The 15194-nt window shown below is 66.4% G+C and overlaps 1 protein-coding gene across 2 annotated transcripts; it reads left to right on the plus strand.

Annotated features, from left to right (window-relative positions):
• The first annotated feature begins 343 nt into the window (after positions 1-343).
• WDR81 (WD repeat domain 81) lies at positions 344-15181 on the plus strand. 2 transcript variants are annotated; one of them, XM_053274559.1, is made up of 11 exons: positions 344-457; positions 2332-5149; positions 5962-6069; positions 8031-8221; positions 9428-9618; positions 10192-10354; positions 10692-10806; positions 11196-11894; positions 12101-12246; positions 12349-12528; positions 14228-15179. In XM_053274559.1, the coding sequence occupies exons 1-11, from the start codon at positions 395-397 to the stop codon at positions 14546-14548; spliced, it is 4995 nt and encodes a 1664-aa protein (XP_053130534.1). In that variant the 5' UTR covers positions 344-394; the 3' UTR covers positions 14549-15179. The 2 variants fall into 2 exon arrangements, with proteins under 2 accessions (XP_053130534.1, XP_053130533.1); XM_053274558.1 differs by having other exon boundaries at positions 350-457; positions 1591-5149; positions 14228-15181.
• The last annotated feature ends 13 nt before the right edge of the window (positions 15182-15194 follow it).

Genomic DNA, 15194 nt, shown 5'->3' on the forward strand with positions numbered 1-15194 from the left:
AGCTGCTCAGAGGCACTCTCTTCCTCACTCTGCTCCTCCCCTGCAACTAGGCACTGAGAAGCACACACACACACACACACACACACACACAAAAGACGTGTGTGTCTGGCGTCAAGAGCCTGGCGCCTTTCTACCGCGCCGCCATGCCTGGGTTATTCGGGGGGTGGGGGGGGGAGCTCCCGTTGCTTCCAATATTGGGGCGGCCGGGAGCCCCTGAGCGCATGCAGAGCGCTTTCCGAGCGCTGGCGCAGGGAGGATGGGAGGGAGGAGGAGGAGGGGCCTAAGCCCCGCCCCTAAGCCCCGCCCCCTCCCTGGGCGGCCACGTGGAGTTTGTGTCTTTCCCGGGAAGGCGGCGGCGGCGGCGGCACGTGACCTCCGCGTCAGCTGACCCATCATGGCCGGGGACGGAGCCGCCGCTGGGGCTGAGCGCGCCCCCCTCCCGCCCCGCGACCCCCAGGTGAGGCTGCCCCTCCCCGCCCCGGAGGGGGGCTCCGCTGCAGGCCGGGCTCAGCCCCCGGCCGCGCCTCTGAGCATGGGCAGAGTGTGGCTTCCGTGCCCCGAGTCTGATGCCTGCCCGGCTCTGCGGAGGGTGGGGCTCTGCCTGGGGAGACTCCGGCCCCCTGCATAACCCCAACACCCGCCCCAGGAGCAGGATTTGGCCTGGGCTGAGCCCCGGGGCTTGCCTTCAGTCCTAGCGGAGGGAGAGTTGCAGCGCATGTGCAGAGTGCTTTCCGGTGGTGGTGGTGGTGGAGATCAGGCTTGCTGGCTGGCAGGGAGAGGCTTTGGGGAGGGAGTGGCGGGTTGCTCGCTTGGGGGGGGGGAAGAGCTCAGCAAAGCGGGGAGGGGGTCCTCCCCGCCCTCGGGCTCCAGGTTCAAATCCTGCTGCCGCTCTGTGCTTGCCTCCCCCCCTGCCCCACCAAGGCTGCTGGAGCCAGGGAAGGGTCGCAGCTCTGGAGATAGTGCCCCCTTTGTGCCCCCTTCCCTGCTCCTGGGCCGGGCACTGGGCTTCCTCTCCCCCATGGGGGGGGCCCCCATGGCTGACTCGGTTGCTTCGCTGGCTTCTGAGTGCCCCCCCACCCCGCTGCGTGGGCCACAAGGGTTTGCAGAACGGGAAGTCCCTCTTGCCTGGAAGCTGCCTGCGGAGCCCTGAGGAAGCATAGCTTCCCCTCCGAAACAGATGGCCTACCGCGCAGGGAGGGGGGGGTTTGAGGGAGACCTTCGTGGTGAGGCCAGGGGCAACCAACCCGCCCCCCCCGTCACCCCCCAGAGTCCAGCCTCCGGCTCATTCATCAGCCGGCCCAAGCGGAGGACCCTGCGCGGTCACCGTGCGGAGGGGAGTGGGGGGGCAGGAATGACCCCCCTGGGCTAAGCAGGTGCTGCCCTGGTTTGCATTTGGATGGGTGGCCGCGTGGGAGCCCTGCCTGGAACCTGGGATTGCCACCACCAGCCAGTGCTGACCGCACTCGGCTCAGTGGGGCAGGCTCCGTGTCGGCAGCACCCCGCTTCCCGGGTGCCGTGCCTTGGTGTCCGCGTGTGCTTTCTGCTCCGAATCCGCCCCGGGCGCTCAGCGGCCCTTTCTGCCCCCCGCAGGGCATGGCGGGCGCCCCTGCCGAAATGGATTCCCTCCTGCACTGCGTGGAGAGAGACCTGGGCGTCGACCGCTGCCAGCTGAGCCCAGCGGCGGAGGGCTGCCACGTCATCGCCTTCCTGCCCGCCAAGTGGCTGGCCAGCCTGAAGGAGCGGGCGCTGCTGCCCGGCCCGTGCCCGCGGCCCGAGGGCCTGAGCGAGGTGGAGCTGCGCACCTACCTCCAGCGCTCGGTGCAGAAGCTGCCGGCCGGCTGGACGCGGGTGGAGGTCCACGGCCTGAGGAAAGCGCGGCTGGGCTACCCGCTGGCTGGGGCCCCCGGCGGCCCCCGGGAAGCGCCGGAGACGCTGCACGGCTTCATGCAGGGCGTGGCCGCCCAGAACTACCGGAACCTGTGGGGCCGGGCGCACCGCCTGTGGGTCCAGCCCTACTGCCCCGCCCCCGCCCCGCCCACCCGCCCGGCCCTGGAGGTGCTGCGCAGCGGCCTGCAGAGGCTCTACGGCTGCCCCCTGGTGCCCCTGGGCCGGGGCGCCTCCCCCTGCCCCTCTCCGGCCACGGAGGAGGGGGCCGCCGCCGCCTCCGGGCGGGGCTGCGCCGGCCTCCTCCCCGCGGAGGCGCTGCTGGAGTCGGCCGAGATGCTCTACGTCCTCTTCCCCTACGTCCAGCACTGCCTGCACGACGTCGTCGCCTTCAGCCCGGCCAAGCTGGCCAACAGCCACGCCAAGCTGCTCTTCGTCCTCTTCCAGGTGCTGCGGGCCCTGCGGGCTTGCCACGGGGCCGGCGTGGCCTGCGGCGCCGTCTCCCTGCGCGAGGTGGCCGTGGACGAAAAGCTGTGCGCCCAGCTGCGCCTGCGCCTGGGAGACTACGAGCAGAGGCCGGCGGAGGCGGGGGGACCCGCGGCGGCGGCGGCGGCGGAGGAAGGGCCCAGGGGGGCGCCCCAGGGCGGGGACCTGCGGGGCCTGGTGCTGGACTGGGTGGACGGGCGGCTCAGCAACTTCGACTACCTCCTGCACCTGAACCGCTTGGCCGGGCGGCGGCCGGGGGACCCCAACTCCCACCCGGTCCTGCCCTGGGTGGTGGACTTCACGGCCCGCCGCGGGCGCTTCCGGGACCTGCGCAAGTCCAAGTTCCGGCTCAACAAGGGCGACAAGCAGCTGGACTTCACCTACGCCATGACCCAGCAGGCCTTCGTGGCCGGCGGGGCGGGCGGGGAGCAGCCCCACGTGCCCCACCACGTCTCCGACGTCCTCTCCGACATCACCTACTACGTCTACACGGCCCGGCGGACCCCCAGGGCCGTGCTCTGCTCCCACGTGCGGGCCCAGTGGGAGCCCCACGAGTACCCGGCCAACATGGAGCGCATGCAGGCCTGGACGCCGGACGAGTGCATCCCCGAGTTCTACGCCGAGCCCGCCATCTTCCGCTCCGTCCACCCGGACATGCCGGACCTGGAGGTGCCAGCCTGGTGCGCCTCCGGCGAGGAGTTCGTGGCGGCCCACCGGGCCCTGCTGGAGAGCCCGGAGGTCTCCCAGGAGCTCCACCACTGGATCGACCTGACCTTCGGCTGCAAGCTGCTGGGCAAGGAGGCCGTCCGGGAGAAGAACGTCTGCCTGCCCCTGGTGGACGGCCACACCCACCTGGCCAGCTACGGCGTGGTGCCGCTCTTCGACCAGCCGCACCCCCGGCGCCGGGCCGGGCCCGCCCTCCTGCCGGCCGAGGCGCCCCTGGCGCCCGGGCGCCGCGCCCCCGCCGCCGCCGTCGAGGAGACGAGGGCCCTGGAGGAGACGGAGGGCCCGCTGGCCGACGGCCCCGGAGGGGTGCCCTTGGAGGCCGCGTCGTGCGAAGGTGGCTGGGCTGCGGCCAGGCTGGGGGGTGGCGGCGTCGGCGTCGGCGTGGAAGAGGAGGTGGAGCAGGGCGCGGAGGCCTTGGAGTCCATCGCGGCCAGCGCGGGCCCCCGAGGGGCGGAGGCGCCGGGGCCCGGGCCGCCCGCCGACGGCAAGCCGCTGGGCCGGAGGGCCAAGGCCGCCCCGGCGGAAGGCGGCGAGGCCAAGATTGCCCTCCCGGAGGGCTGCCAGCTGCTGCAGGCCTTGGAGGAGCTGGAGAAGCTGGAGACCTTCCTGCTGAAGGGGCTGCAGGGCGACGGGGCCCGGCCGGAGCGGCCCCCGCGGCAAGCCCGGCCCTGGGGGCTGGCGGAGCTCTTCCAGCGGGACATGCAGGCGCTGGGGGTCCTGGTGGCGGAGATCGTCTTCGCCCCCCGGCTGCGCACCCTGGCCCCGGGCGCCGGCCTGCAGGAGCGCTTCCGGGCCGCCCGGCGGCTGTGCCAGACGCACGGCAAGGAGATCCCGGCCCCGCTGGGGCACCTCCTGGAGACGCTGCTGCAGCTGAGGGTCCCGGCGGAGGCGCTCCCGCCCCCGCCGGAGGGCCCGGGCGGGGGCCGGCTCTTCGCCTTCGAGCCCGTCTGGCAGGGCCTGCCGCCGCCCAGCCCGGCCCAGCTGCTCAGCCCCTTCAGCACCGTCCTGCCCCTGCCGCCCTACTTCCCGGCCCTGCTGCGGTTCGCCTGCAGCTCTCTGCCCTGGGAGGCCGGGGGCGAGCGCCAGGGGCGGGAGCTGGTCTTCCAGCTGTGGCAGCAGCTGGAGGGGGTGCTGAGCGCCATCACCCCCGAGGGCCTGGAGATCCTGCTGCCCTTCGTCCTGGCGCTGATGTCGGCCGAGCGGACGGCCGTCCACGCCGCCTGGTACTTCTTCGAGCCCGTGGCCAGGGCCCTGGGCCCCAAGAACTCCAACAAGTACCTGCTGAAGCTCCTGGTGGCCGCCTACGAGCAGCCCCGCGGCCTGCACGGCCGCTTCTACCTGTACACCGACTGCTTCGTGGCCCAGCTGATGGTGCGGCTCGGCCTGCCCCTCTTCCTGGCCAACCTCCTGCCCCACATCCTGCAGGTCTTGGTGGGGCTGGAGCGGCCCGCCCCGGAGGAGAGCAAGGGCCTGCTGCTGGGCCCCGCCGAGGAGGAGGAGGAGGCGGCGGCGGCGGCAGGAGGAGGCAGCCCCGTCTCCCGCTCGTTCGGGGGGGAGATCCCGGCCGAGGCGGACCGCGGCTGCTCGGCGTCCCTGGAGCTGCCCGACTACATGTCCGGCATCAGTTTGCACGACCAGGCCTACCTGTCGGAGAGCGAGGACTTCCAGAACGGCCTCTACGTGGCCGAGGGCCTGCCGGAGCCCGAGGTGCTGAGCGTGGGACGCCTGAGCGACAGGAGCAGCGCCAGCGAAGCCGAGGAGGCCCCGAAGGAGAGAGGCGGCTCCAAGGCCGAGGACGGCACTCGGCAGCGGAAACGCCGCGAGGAAGAGGAGGAGGAGGAGGAAGAGGAGGAGGAAGAGGAAGAGGAGGAGGAGGAGGGGGGTCTGAGGGCGGTGGGGGAGGAAGAGCCCGATGTGGGGGTTGGGGCCCCTGCGGAGGCGGGCCTGGCCGACAGCGAGGAGGAGGAGGAGGAGGAAGAGGAGGAGGTGGTCGAGGGGCCGGAGCAGGACCTGGCTGACCCCGACGGAGACAAGGAGCAGACCGTCTTGTTGGGTAAGCTGCCCCCACCCCCGTGGGAGTTTGCCAGGCGTGAGGACCCCAGACTTGGCCCAGAGGGGTGTTGCGATGCCCGTCCACACGTCTGGATGGGGAGGGGGCCTTTGGCCAGGCTAAGGAAGGCTTGCCGGTCCCCCCCCCCCAAAATGCAGCTGCTCGGTGTTGATCTGCCCCCCGCCTCCCACGGGTCGTGGCCCGCTAGCCATGCAGGGCAGCCCTTGTGGGGTGGCGGTGAGCCGGTGGGAGGGCCGGACCTGGGCAGGCCTTGCCTTAGGCCAAGGCTACTCACAGGGGGGGGGCCAGATGGGGTTGGGCTACGACTGCCACCATGGCTTGTTGGGGGGGGGGACCAGATGGCTAGCCAGTTTTGAGGACCCCTACCTTTAGGCCCCTCAGCCCAGTGTGCAGGGTGTCGCCTGCGTGAGGCCACGGGCACTTTCTGCTTCTCCCCAGTAATTTATCTCACGGTCAGGACGGTCACCTGCATTTTAAGGTTGTATTTCAGTTTTAAAACAACAACAACAACACCCATCTAAAGGTGCTGGGTTTCCCCTTAGTCTGTGGAACTCCTTGCCACAGGAAGCAGCTGCGGAGAAAGTCTGGATGAAGTTTGGGGCGGCGGCGGTGGTGGGGTGTCAGGCCGTTTGCACCCCACAGCCAGGGTATCCCTCCTTGCTCCTCATCCTAGCCGCAAGGAGGGAAGTGGTGGCCCTGGCAGTGGGCAGATAAGGCCCGGAAGGCAGCTTTCCTCTGGGGTGTGGCTGCAGCAGGGCTGGCTTATCGTCCCTTGTGCCTCCCTTGCCTCCCAGACACGGCCTGCAGGATGGTGAAGTGGCTGTCTGCCAAGCTGGGCCCCACGACCACCTCCCGCTACGTCGCCAGGAACCTTCTCCGGCTGCTCACCTCTTGCTACGTTGGTAATGCCCGTTTTTCTCTTTGGGAGGAGTGTTCTGGGAGGAACCAGCCACCCCGGCTGCAGGGGGGCAGGCTGGGCCGGGCCTCCTGTGGTGCACAGGGCAGTTCCCAGGGGGTAACGGAATCAGGCATGCTGCCACTCTTTCTGTGACTGTCGCCATAAAGCGGGTTTTCCAAATCAATATTACATCATATACCCCCTGGTAAGAGAGCCTCTCCTCCTGTGCCTCTACAAACCCACTTGCCAGCTCGCCAGCAGCGACACCCAGCCCCACACACATCTCCTCCCCAAAGATCTCTTTTCTACTGCGGTTTCTAAGCAGGTAAGAAATAGTAGGAATCCCTTTCGGAGCAGCCGCAGCAGCAGAGGGGGTCTCCTCCTGTTTCTTGCCCTCTCCGCCTCTCCGTGCAAATGACAGAGGACTGGCTGCTCTCCTCAACACTCTTGTCTGTGTGCCAGAAAAGGATCTGAGGAAAGAGAGAGGATTGGGGACAACCACAGATAAAGGCTTCCTCGTGAGCTATGTCTAAATTTGTGGACCTCTGTAGGCTATAATACCATATTTTTGCAAAACCCTCAATAAACGTAGATTGCCTCTGAAACGTGCAAAACACATCTGTAACGGAATCAGCAGTGGCAGGCGCGGGCCCCCCCATAATAATTCTGATTCCGTTACTGATACGTTTGGGGCACGTTTCAGACACTGTCTATAACGTTTAAGTGTTCTGTAAAATACGGCCTTCGAGTAGGAGATGCTATCTTGCCAGGTGGTAGATGGATAGAATACCAGCCTTAAAATCTGCTTATGGCTGTAGCCGTGGGAGCAGGGGTCACGTGTCTGATTCCGTTACTGATACTTTTGGGGCACATTTCAGACACTGTCTATAATGTTTAAGATGCTATCTTGCCAGTTGGTAGATGGATAGAATACCAGCCTTAAAATCTGCTTATGGCTGTAGCCGTGGGAGCAGGGGGTCACGTGTCTGATTCCGTTACTGATACTTTGGGGGCACGTTTCAGACACTGTCTATAATGTTTAAGATGCTATCTTGCCAGTTGGTAGATGGATAGAATACCAGCCTTAAAATCTGCTTATGGCTGTAGCCGTGGGAGCAGGGGGTCACGTGTCTGATTCCGTTACTGATACTTTGGGGGCACGTTTCAGACACTGTCTATAATGTTTAAGATGCTATCTTGCCAGGTGGTAGATGGATAGAATACCAGCCTTAAAATCTGCTTATGGCTGTAGCCGTGGGAGCAGGGGGTCACGCGTCTGATTCCGTTACTGATACTTTGGGGGCACGTTTCAGACACTGTCTATAATGTTTAAGATGCTATCTTGCCAGTTGGTAGATGGATAGAATACCAGCCTTAAAATCTGCTTATGGCTGTAGCCGTGGGAGCAGGGGGTCACGTGTCTGATTCCGTTACTGATACTTTGGGGGCACGTTTCAGACACTGTCTATAATGTTTAAGATGCTATCTTGCCAGTTGGTAGATGGATAGAATACCAGCCTTAAAATCTGCTTATGGCTGTAGCCGTGGGAGCAGGGGGTCACGTGTCTGATTCCGTTACTGATACTTTGGGGGCACGTTTCAGACACTGTCTATAATGTTTAAGATGCTATCTTGCCAGGTGGTAGATGGATAGAATACCAGCCTTAAAATCTGCTTATGGCTGTAGCCGTGGGAGCAGGGGTCACGCGTCTGATTCCGTTACTGATACTTTTGGGGCACGTTTCAGACACTGTCTATAATGTTTAAGATGCTATCTTGCCAGGTGGTAGATGGATAGAATACCAGCCTTAAAATCTGCTTATGGCTGTAGCCATGGGAGCAGGGGTCACGCGTCTGATTCCGTTACCCTTGGAATTGCCACCTCCCCCCCCAGGAACAGAGAGCGCTGGGGGCTGGAAGGGTTGCCTCCGCCTCTCCCCCGAATGGTGCCTTTTGCCTCGGCAGGTCCCAGCCGGCTGCAGTTTGCGTCCGGCACGGAAGAAAGCAGCCCGCTGAGTTCCGGGAGCATCTACCAGAGGCGGCTGGTGCTGGGGGACGTGGTCTCCAAGCCGGTGCTGGCCTGCCTCCTGCACATCGCCCACCTGTATGGGGAGCCTGTCCTCACCTACTTGTACCTGCCCTACATCAGCTACCTGGTCAGTCCCTCATCGGCCCGCCTGCCCTTGGGTGGGGGAGCAGAGTCAGGGCGACCTGCCGGGAGTTTTGAGGGGGCGGCCCTCCCTCTTTTTGGCCCTCTCAGTAGGCCCTACTTCGGGGCCTTCTGCCTGCAGCCCTCTGCTGCAGCAAGTTTTAAAAAACCCCAAAACTAGGATTTGGCTTCTCCTGGCTCAGCATTCCAAGCTGGGGCACTTCTTGGAAATAGGTTTGAAGCACACGGTCTTGACGGCCCTCCAGGGTCTCCGGGACCCGGAGAGAAACCCAGGCAGCTGCCTTATACCGAGGCAGACCCTTGGTCCGTCGAGCTCAGGGTCGTCGACACGGACTGGCAGCGGCTTCTCCCGGGTTCCAGGCTCAGGGGTCTCCCAGCCCTACCCGGAGACGCTGCTTCTGCCGCCGCCAGGGATGGAACCGGGCCCTCCTGCCCGCCAAGCAGGGGCGCTGCTACAAGAGGCTACGGACCCTCCCCTGGGAAGCTGCCTTCTACTGATCCGTGGTCCAACCCGCTCAACGTGGACTGCTCTGGCTGGCAGCGGCTCTCCAAGGCTTCAGGCGGGGTTTCCCCCAGCCCTGCCGGGAGATGCTGCTGCCGGCAGGGCTTGGAGCGGGGCCCTTCTGCATGCCCAGCAGAGGCTCTGCCCCTGGGCGCCGTCCCCGTCCCCTGAGTGGCCAGGGATTGCCCTCCCGCTGTGGCCAAGGAGCCCACAGGCCCTGCTGGCTGGGTAGGAAGAAGAGGGAGCTGGCCGCTGCCGCCTGAGCAGAGCCAGGAGGGCAAGTTGGGGAGCTGGAGCGAGCGAGGAGACGTCCAACTTCCTCCTCCTCCTGCCTCGAGGCAGCTCTGGCCGAAGGGGAAACTGACTCATGCGCACGTGTGGCGCACCGCCGGAAGCCCTCGGCGGTGAGAGTGGCTGCCAGCCTTCTGCTCGGCTTGCACGCCCCACCAGCGTCTCTTCCCGGCGGCTCCTGGGACGTTAAGGGGAGGTATCCGAGGACATCAGGCCCCGAGGGGACCCTCGAGGTCTTCTTCTTGTCCTCCCGGGGCGAGAGACCGCTGTGGCCTCCTTGACAGATCCCCGACCAGCCGCTCCTTGAAAACCTCCCGCGCCCACCACGTCGTGAGGCGGGCTGTTCCACTGCCCGATAGCGTCCACGGTCAGGAAATCCCCCCCCTCTCTCTGCCGCAGGTGGCCCCTGGCAGTGGGGTTGGAGCCGGCCGGCTGAACAGCCGCAAGGAAGCCGGCCTCCTGGCCGCCGTGACCCTGACCCAGAAGATCGTCGTCTACCTCTCGGACACCACCCTGATGGACATCCTCCCCAAAATCAGCCAGGAGGTCCTTTTGCCGGTCCTGAGCTTCCTCACCTCTGCGGCCGTCAGGTGACTCTTGGGCCAGGGGGTCCTGCCTTCGGACTCCCGCCTCTTTCGGTTTTTTTACATCGCTCTCCTCTACCGTGGTTCTCTTTATCCTCGCCGCAACCCTGCGAGGTGGGTTAGGCAGAGAGAGGTGTGACCGGCCCAGAGGAGCACAGTGTATTGCTCAGCTTGGGGGAGGTGGGCAGTTGTCGTTGCAGCCCTGGCAGATGCTGCCGTCCAGCCTCCGTCTGAGAACTCCAGCGAAGGAGGTTCATGAGGCAGGCGGTTCCACTGGCCAACGGCCCCTCGCCGTAGGGCTGCTGTGCTTGGACTCCTCCCATCGGGTGCGGTGGCCGAGAGTCGGGTGTGGTGGGTGTGGTAGGAGGGCCGAAGTGGTTCAGCCCTGCCTGACAGTCCGGAAGCCGCCGCCGGAGAAGCAGGACAGGGATGCCGCCGGCTTGCCTCCCCCATCCTCTTTCAAGGCCATTGGGATTGCAGGGGGCATCGGCGGAGGCGGGGCTGAGGGGGCAGGCCATCCCTGTGGGGCAGGCCAGCCGCTGATCTCCCCTCCTCTCCCCTCTCTCCCCCCGTCTCCAGTTTCCCCAACGGCGTCCAGGCCCGGACCATCTTGTGCCTCAAGACCGCCAGCCTCGTGGCCCTGGTGTGCTTGCGGATCGGGTCCGAGATGGTGCAGCAGCATCTGAGCGGCCCCCTCCGGGTCTTCTTTGAGGCCTTCTCGCTGCCGCCCCTGCCGGAGCCGGTGAGTCAGCCGGCCGGGGCCGGGGGGCTGCTCTCCTCCTTTCCTCCAGGCGGTGGGAGCGCTGGGGCTCCTCCGCTCCGGGGCTGGGCTGCTTCCCTCTGCCCGGCAGCAGGCGTGCGGTCAGCCCGGCCCACCGAGAGATGCTCTTCCTCTGGCTGGTGGTTCTGCGTGTCTGCCCCGCTCTTCCGCCAAGGGGCCCAGCGCGGTGGCCGCGGCTCTTGTTTGTCCCCCCCCCGAAGGCGTGGGAGCCCCCAAGATGGGGGCTAGCGGCTCTCAGTTGACCCCCCGCGTCCCGGCAGGGCAGAGGCCCCTCTCTGACCGGCTGGCTTCTCCCCAGGGCCCGGCGCCAGAGCCCTCCCCGCCCTCGGACCCGTCCGCCCAAGGGGAGCTGCGGAAGGTCTTCGGCCCAGAGATGGCGTACACCACCTTCGTGCCCTTCTCCTGCCTGCTAGGTAGGCCACCGGCCCCTCTGCTCTCATGGCGCCCAGTTCCCGCCCAAGAACGGGAGACGTTTGCCCTGCGGGGAAGCAGGGCGGAGGGGGTGCCCCTGGGGCTCGGGAGAAGGGCCGAGGAGGGGGCTGCAGCTCGGTGGCAGAGCCTCGGCTGGGCGTGCCAAAGGTCCTAGGTGCGATTCCTAGGGGGGAATCTCCAGGCCGGGCTGGGAAAGACCCCTGAGCCTGGGACGCTGCCCGTCAGTGTTGACAGCCCTGAGGCTGATCGACCCAGGGCCTGACTCTGCGGACAGCAGCATCAGGCGTCTGCCCCTGTGGGCTTGGCTGCTTGGGGCAGCTCCGTCCTGAGCGTGCTTCCTCCTCCTCCTCCTCCTCCTCCTCGCCTGCAGGTGACGTGATCCACACCGTCGTCCCGAACCACGCCTTGGTGGGCCAGCTGGCCAGTGTCTACCTGGAGAGCGTGAGCCCCCAGAGCCCGGCCCCCCGCGGACAGGGGCCCGTGCTGGGGGGCCCCTCCTCGGAGCCCGGCGCCCCGGAGCAGCCGGACCCTTCCTGCGGCCCCTGCGAGGACCCCCACTCGGGCACCTTCGGGGGCGTGCTGGTGGGCAACCGCATCCAGGTGCCCCCGGAGGCCCCACCGGAGACCGCCGCCGCCGCCGGCAGCCCCGGCGGCGCCCTCCGCCCCCCGCCGGGGGCGGGGGCGGAGCACGCCCTGAGGCAGGAGCTGCCCCGCACGGCCCGCCTGCTCTGCGGGAACTGGCTGGCCTACTGGCAGTACGAGATCGGGGTCAGCCAGCAGGAGAGCCGCTTCCACTTCCACCAGATCCGGCTGCAGAGCTTCGTGGGCCACCTGGGGGCGGTCAAGTGCCTGGCCCCCTTCGGCGGCGAGGACTTCTTCCTGAGCGGCGGCAAGGACAAGACGGTCCGGCTCTGGCCCCTCTACAACCGGGGGGACGGCACCCACGAGACCCAGGCCCGCCTGGCCTACGCCCAGCACCGCAAGTCCGTCTTCTACGTCGGCACCCTGGAGGTGCCCCAGCAGGTGGTCAGCTGCGACGGCACCGTCCACACCTGGGACCCCTTCACGGGTGAGGCTGGCGGCGGGGGGCGGTGTGTGGGGGGGCAGCGCCTCCGGGAAGGGCTGGGAGAGAGACTCCTGCCTGGAGCCTTGGAGGAGCTGCTGCCGGTCGGTGCAGGCCGTCCTGAGCCAGGAGGGTCTGACTCGGTAGCAGGCCGCTTGCCAGGTCCCGCCCCTGGCAAGGAAGGCCCCCCAGCGCCCCGGTCTCTCTTGCAGGCAAACTCCTCCGCACGTTCGACGCCCCAGACAGCAAGGCGCCCATCACGGCGGTGAGCGCCATGCCGCCTCCGTACAGCAGCATCGGCGTGGCCAGCGCCGACTCCGTCCTGCGCTTCGTCGACTACCGGAAGCCGGGATTGCAGGTACCGACCGGAGGGGCGCTGGGGCGCACGGCCCGCCACGGGCCTCTCACTCTCCTCTGGCGGCGGCTGCAAGGTCCGTCTTCCGCCTCCCTCCCTCCGCAGCACGAGTTCCGGCTGGCCAGCGGGGCAAATGCCGGCCTCATCCGTTGCCTGGCGGTCAGCCCCAGCGGGCGGAGCATCGTGGCAGGCTTCTCCTCCGGCTTCATGGTCCTGCTCGACACCCGGACGGGGCTCATCCTGAGGGGGTGGCCGGCCCACGAAGGGGACATCCTGCAGGTCAAGGTAAGCGAGTGGGTGAGCAGCGAGGATCGGGGCCGTCTGTGGGGAGAAGGGCAAAGGTGAGGGGGCGGGGGGCCGCGTGGGCCATGCGGTCAGTCTGTGTCTCCCGCCCCGCCCCGCGCCGCGCCGCGCCGCGCCGCGCCGCCCTCCGCGCCCCATGCAAGCGAGTCACCCTTGCTTCTGTTTGCCTGCTGGGCTCCCCGTGGCCTTCACCCAGCGCCAGTCAAACACAAGCGTGGAGCAAAGGCCCGCTTTCCCCGCTTGCAGGCGCCACCCACACCCAGGCGCTGGGCGGGCCAGGGCGGGCGGCTTATGATTAACTACTTAAAAAGAAAAAGAGAGAGAATTGACCTCTTGCTCTCCAACCCAGCCAAGGGGCTTGGGCCACCCCAGGGGTCAAAACCGGCGCGGCTTTGACCCCAAAGGCTCAATATCTCAAACGAAGCGGAACCACCAGGCACAGCGGAGGCGGCGGCAGCAGCAGCAGCTGCCGTTGGAGTTGGAGAGGGACGGTTGCTTCCGCACACCCCGGCTAAAGATGAAAGAGCTGCCCTTTTGAAAAGGGGCCCTTTCTTAGGGACGGAGGGAGCTGCCGTATACCGAGTCAGACCTTTGGTCCGTCCAGCTCAGGACTGTCTTCACAGGCGGGCAGCAGCTTCTCCAGGGTGGCAGGCAGGAGTCTCTCTCTCCCCGCCCGGTCTGGGAGATGGCTGCCTTTCCCTGCGGGGGCTGCTCACGGATCACTTGGGGGGGGGCAGCTGGCCACTTGCCCTTTCCACAGAAAGGCTCTCAGAGCAAAAGCCCGGCGGAGAGGATTCCCTGCCCCAAGGGGCTCCCAATCTAGACAGAGCAGCCGCCACTGGGATAGTCGTCCTCCCCCTGCTGGAAACAAGGGAGGTGCCGCTTGGCCCAGTTCGCTGGGGCGAGTTGCCCACCCCGCCTCTGTGGCGATAGTGGGGGCTTCCCACGACGAATGGATCTACATCTCTCTCCATATAGAAGTGTGTGTCTCTGTGTGTGTGTATTAGGGGTGTGCAATTCGGGTTTTCGGGTGATTCGGCTCGTGCCCGAAAAATATCGGGGGACATCGGGGGTGATTCGGTTCGGCCCCGAATCACCCGAAATTGTTCGTTTCGGGCACAGAACGTTCTGTGCCCGAAATTTTTTGCACATCCCTAGTGTGTATATGTGTGTACACACACACACACACACACTTTCTCTCTCTCTCCCCCCCCCGCCCCCCAAGGCAATATGGGGATTTATCTCTGCTAGTTTTGCCTTACCTTTCCCTGCTAGGGAGAGGTGTTGAATCGGAAACGGGCCTCGTGGCACCCTGCTGTGATACGCTCGCATCTTCATGCGTTGTGTGAAGGGAAGTGCTCCAGTCCCCGGCTGCTCTCCGGACTTGATAGGCGCTAGGATTCCTCCCCGAAACGTGTACTCAGCGTTTTAGGTTCAGTCCTGGGGCATCTCAAGAGTGCCTTGGTGCATGTGCAGAGTGCCTTCCTGGTGTTGCCAAATCACTGGGCCTGGCGGGGTGTCTCTTCTCCAGGTGGGGTGTCTGTTCTCAGCTGCTCCCGGCATCTTGTGTGTCAAAAAAGAAATGGCTGCCTCCCTGGGTGCGGCTTCGGTGGGCTGGGCGGCGGTGGCGGGGAGTCCCCTTTTGCCCACGGACCGCCTCCTTGGCTGCTCCCCCACCCAGGCCACCGAGAACAACGTGCTGATCAGCTCCTCCTCCGACCACTCGCTGACCGTCTGGAAGGAGCTGGAGCAGAAGGCCCTGCACAGCTACAAGTCCGTCTCGGAGCCGGTCCACGCCTTCGACCTCTACGGCCACGAAGTGGTGGCGGGCACCGTGGCCAACAAGATCGGGCTCTACTCGCTGCAGGAGTCGCTGCCGCCCAGCGTCACCAAGCTGAGCTCGGAGAACTTCCGGGGCACCTTGACCAGCCTGGCCGTCCTCCCGACGAAATGCCACCTGCTCCTCGGCTCGGACAATGGCGTCGTCCGGCTGCTGGCGTAGCGGCTGGCCCCTGCCCGCGTGTGGCGTGTGCTCCCTTTTTGGGGAGGGCAGCCCAGCCAGTGGCCGGCAGCCCCCTTGTGTGTGTGGGGGGAGTGGGTGTGGCCAGGGGGCGGGGGCGTGGCCCAACCCTCCACCTCCACGCCCCGCAGCCATAAAGAGCGGAGGAGCCTTCCCTGCCGTGAAGTTGGCTGCTGGGCAGCCTGTGGTCCGACTCCTCTTGTCACCTCATGTGCCTGACTCTCTTGGGGACCCCGGGGGGGGGTCTTTCCCACAGGGACCCCCCTGCTGAGGGGCCCAAAGCACCCTCCTCCTCCTCCCCTTCCCCCAGCATGTGGCATTCCTGTCCTTTCATCCAGGGCTTCCCCCACGGTTGCTGGACCACAACTCCCATCATCCTCTGCCCTCACGGGATGATGGGAGTTGTCGTCCAGCAGTATCTAGGGGCCCCAGGCTGCATCCGCCCTCCGGGACCTGCCCAGCGCCTGAGGTGTGGGTGCACCCCCCGGCAGGACTTGGTTTTGCCCGGCGCACTTTGTGGTCCAATTCAGACGGCCCCGTTGTTCGGAAGGGCCGGGGTCGGGCTCTGCTCCTCTCCCTTGACAGGGGGGGCGTTTTTCATGGAGGGCTGGGGGGTGGAGGGGGAGCC

The sequence above is a fragment of the Hemicordylus capensis genome, chromosome 12 (genome assembly GCF_027244095.1).
Source record: "Hemicordylus capensis ecotype Gifberg chromosome 12, rHemCap1.1.pri, whole genome shotgun sequence".
NCBI lineage: Eukaryota > Metazoa > Chordata > Lepidosauria > Squamata > Cordylidae > Hemicordylus > Hemicordylus capensis.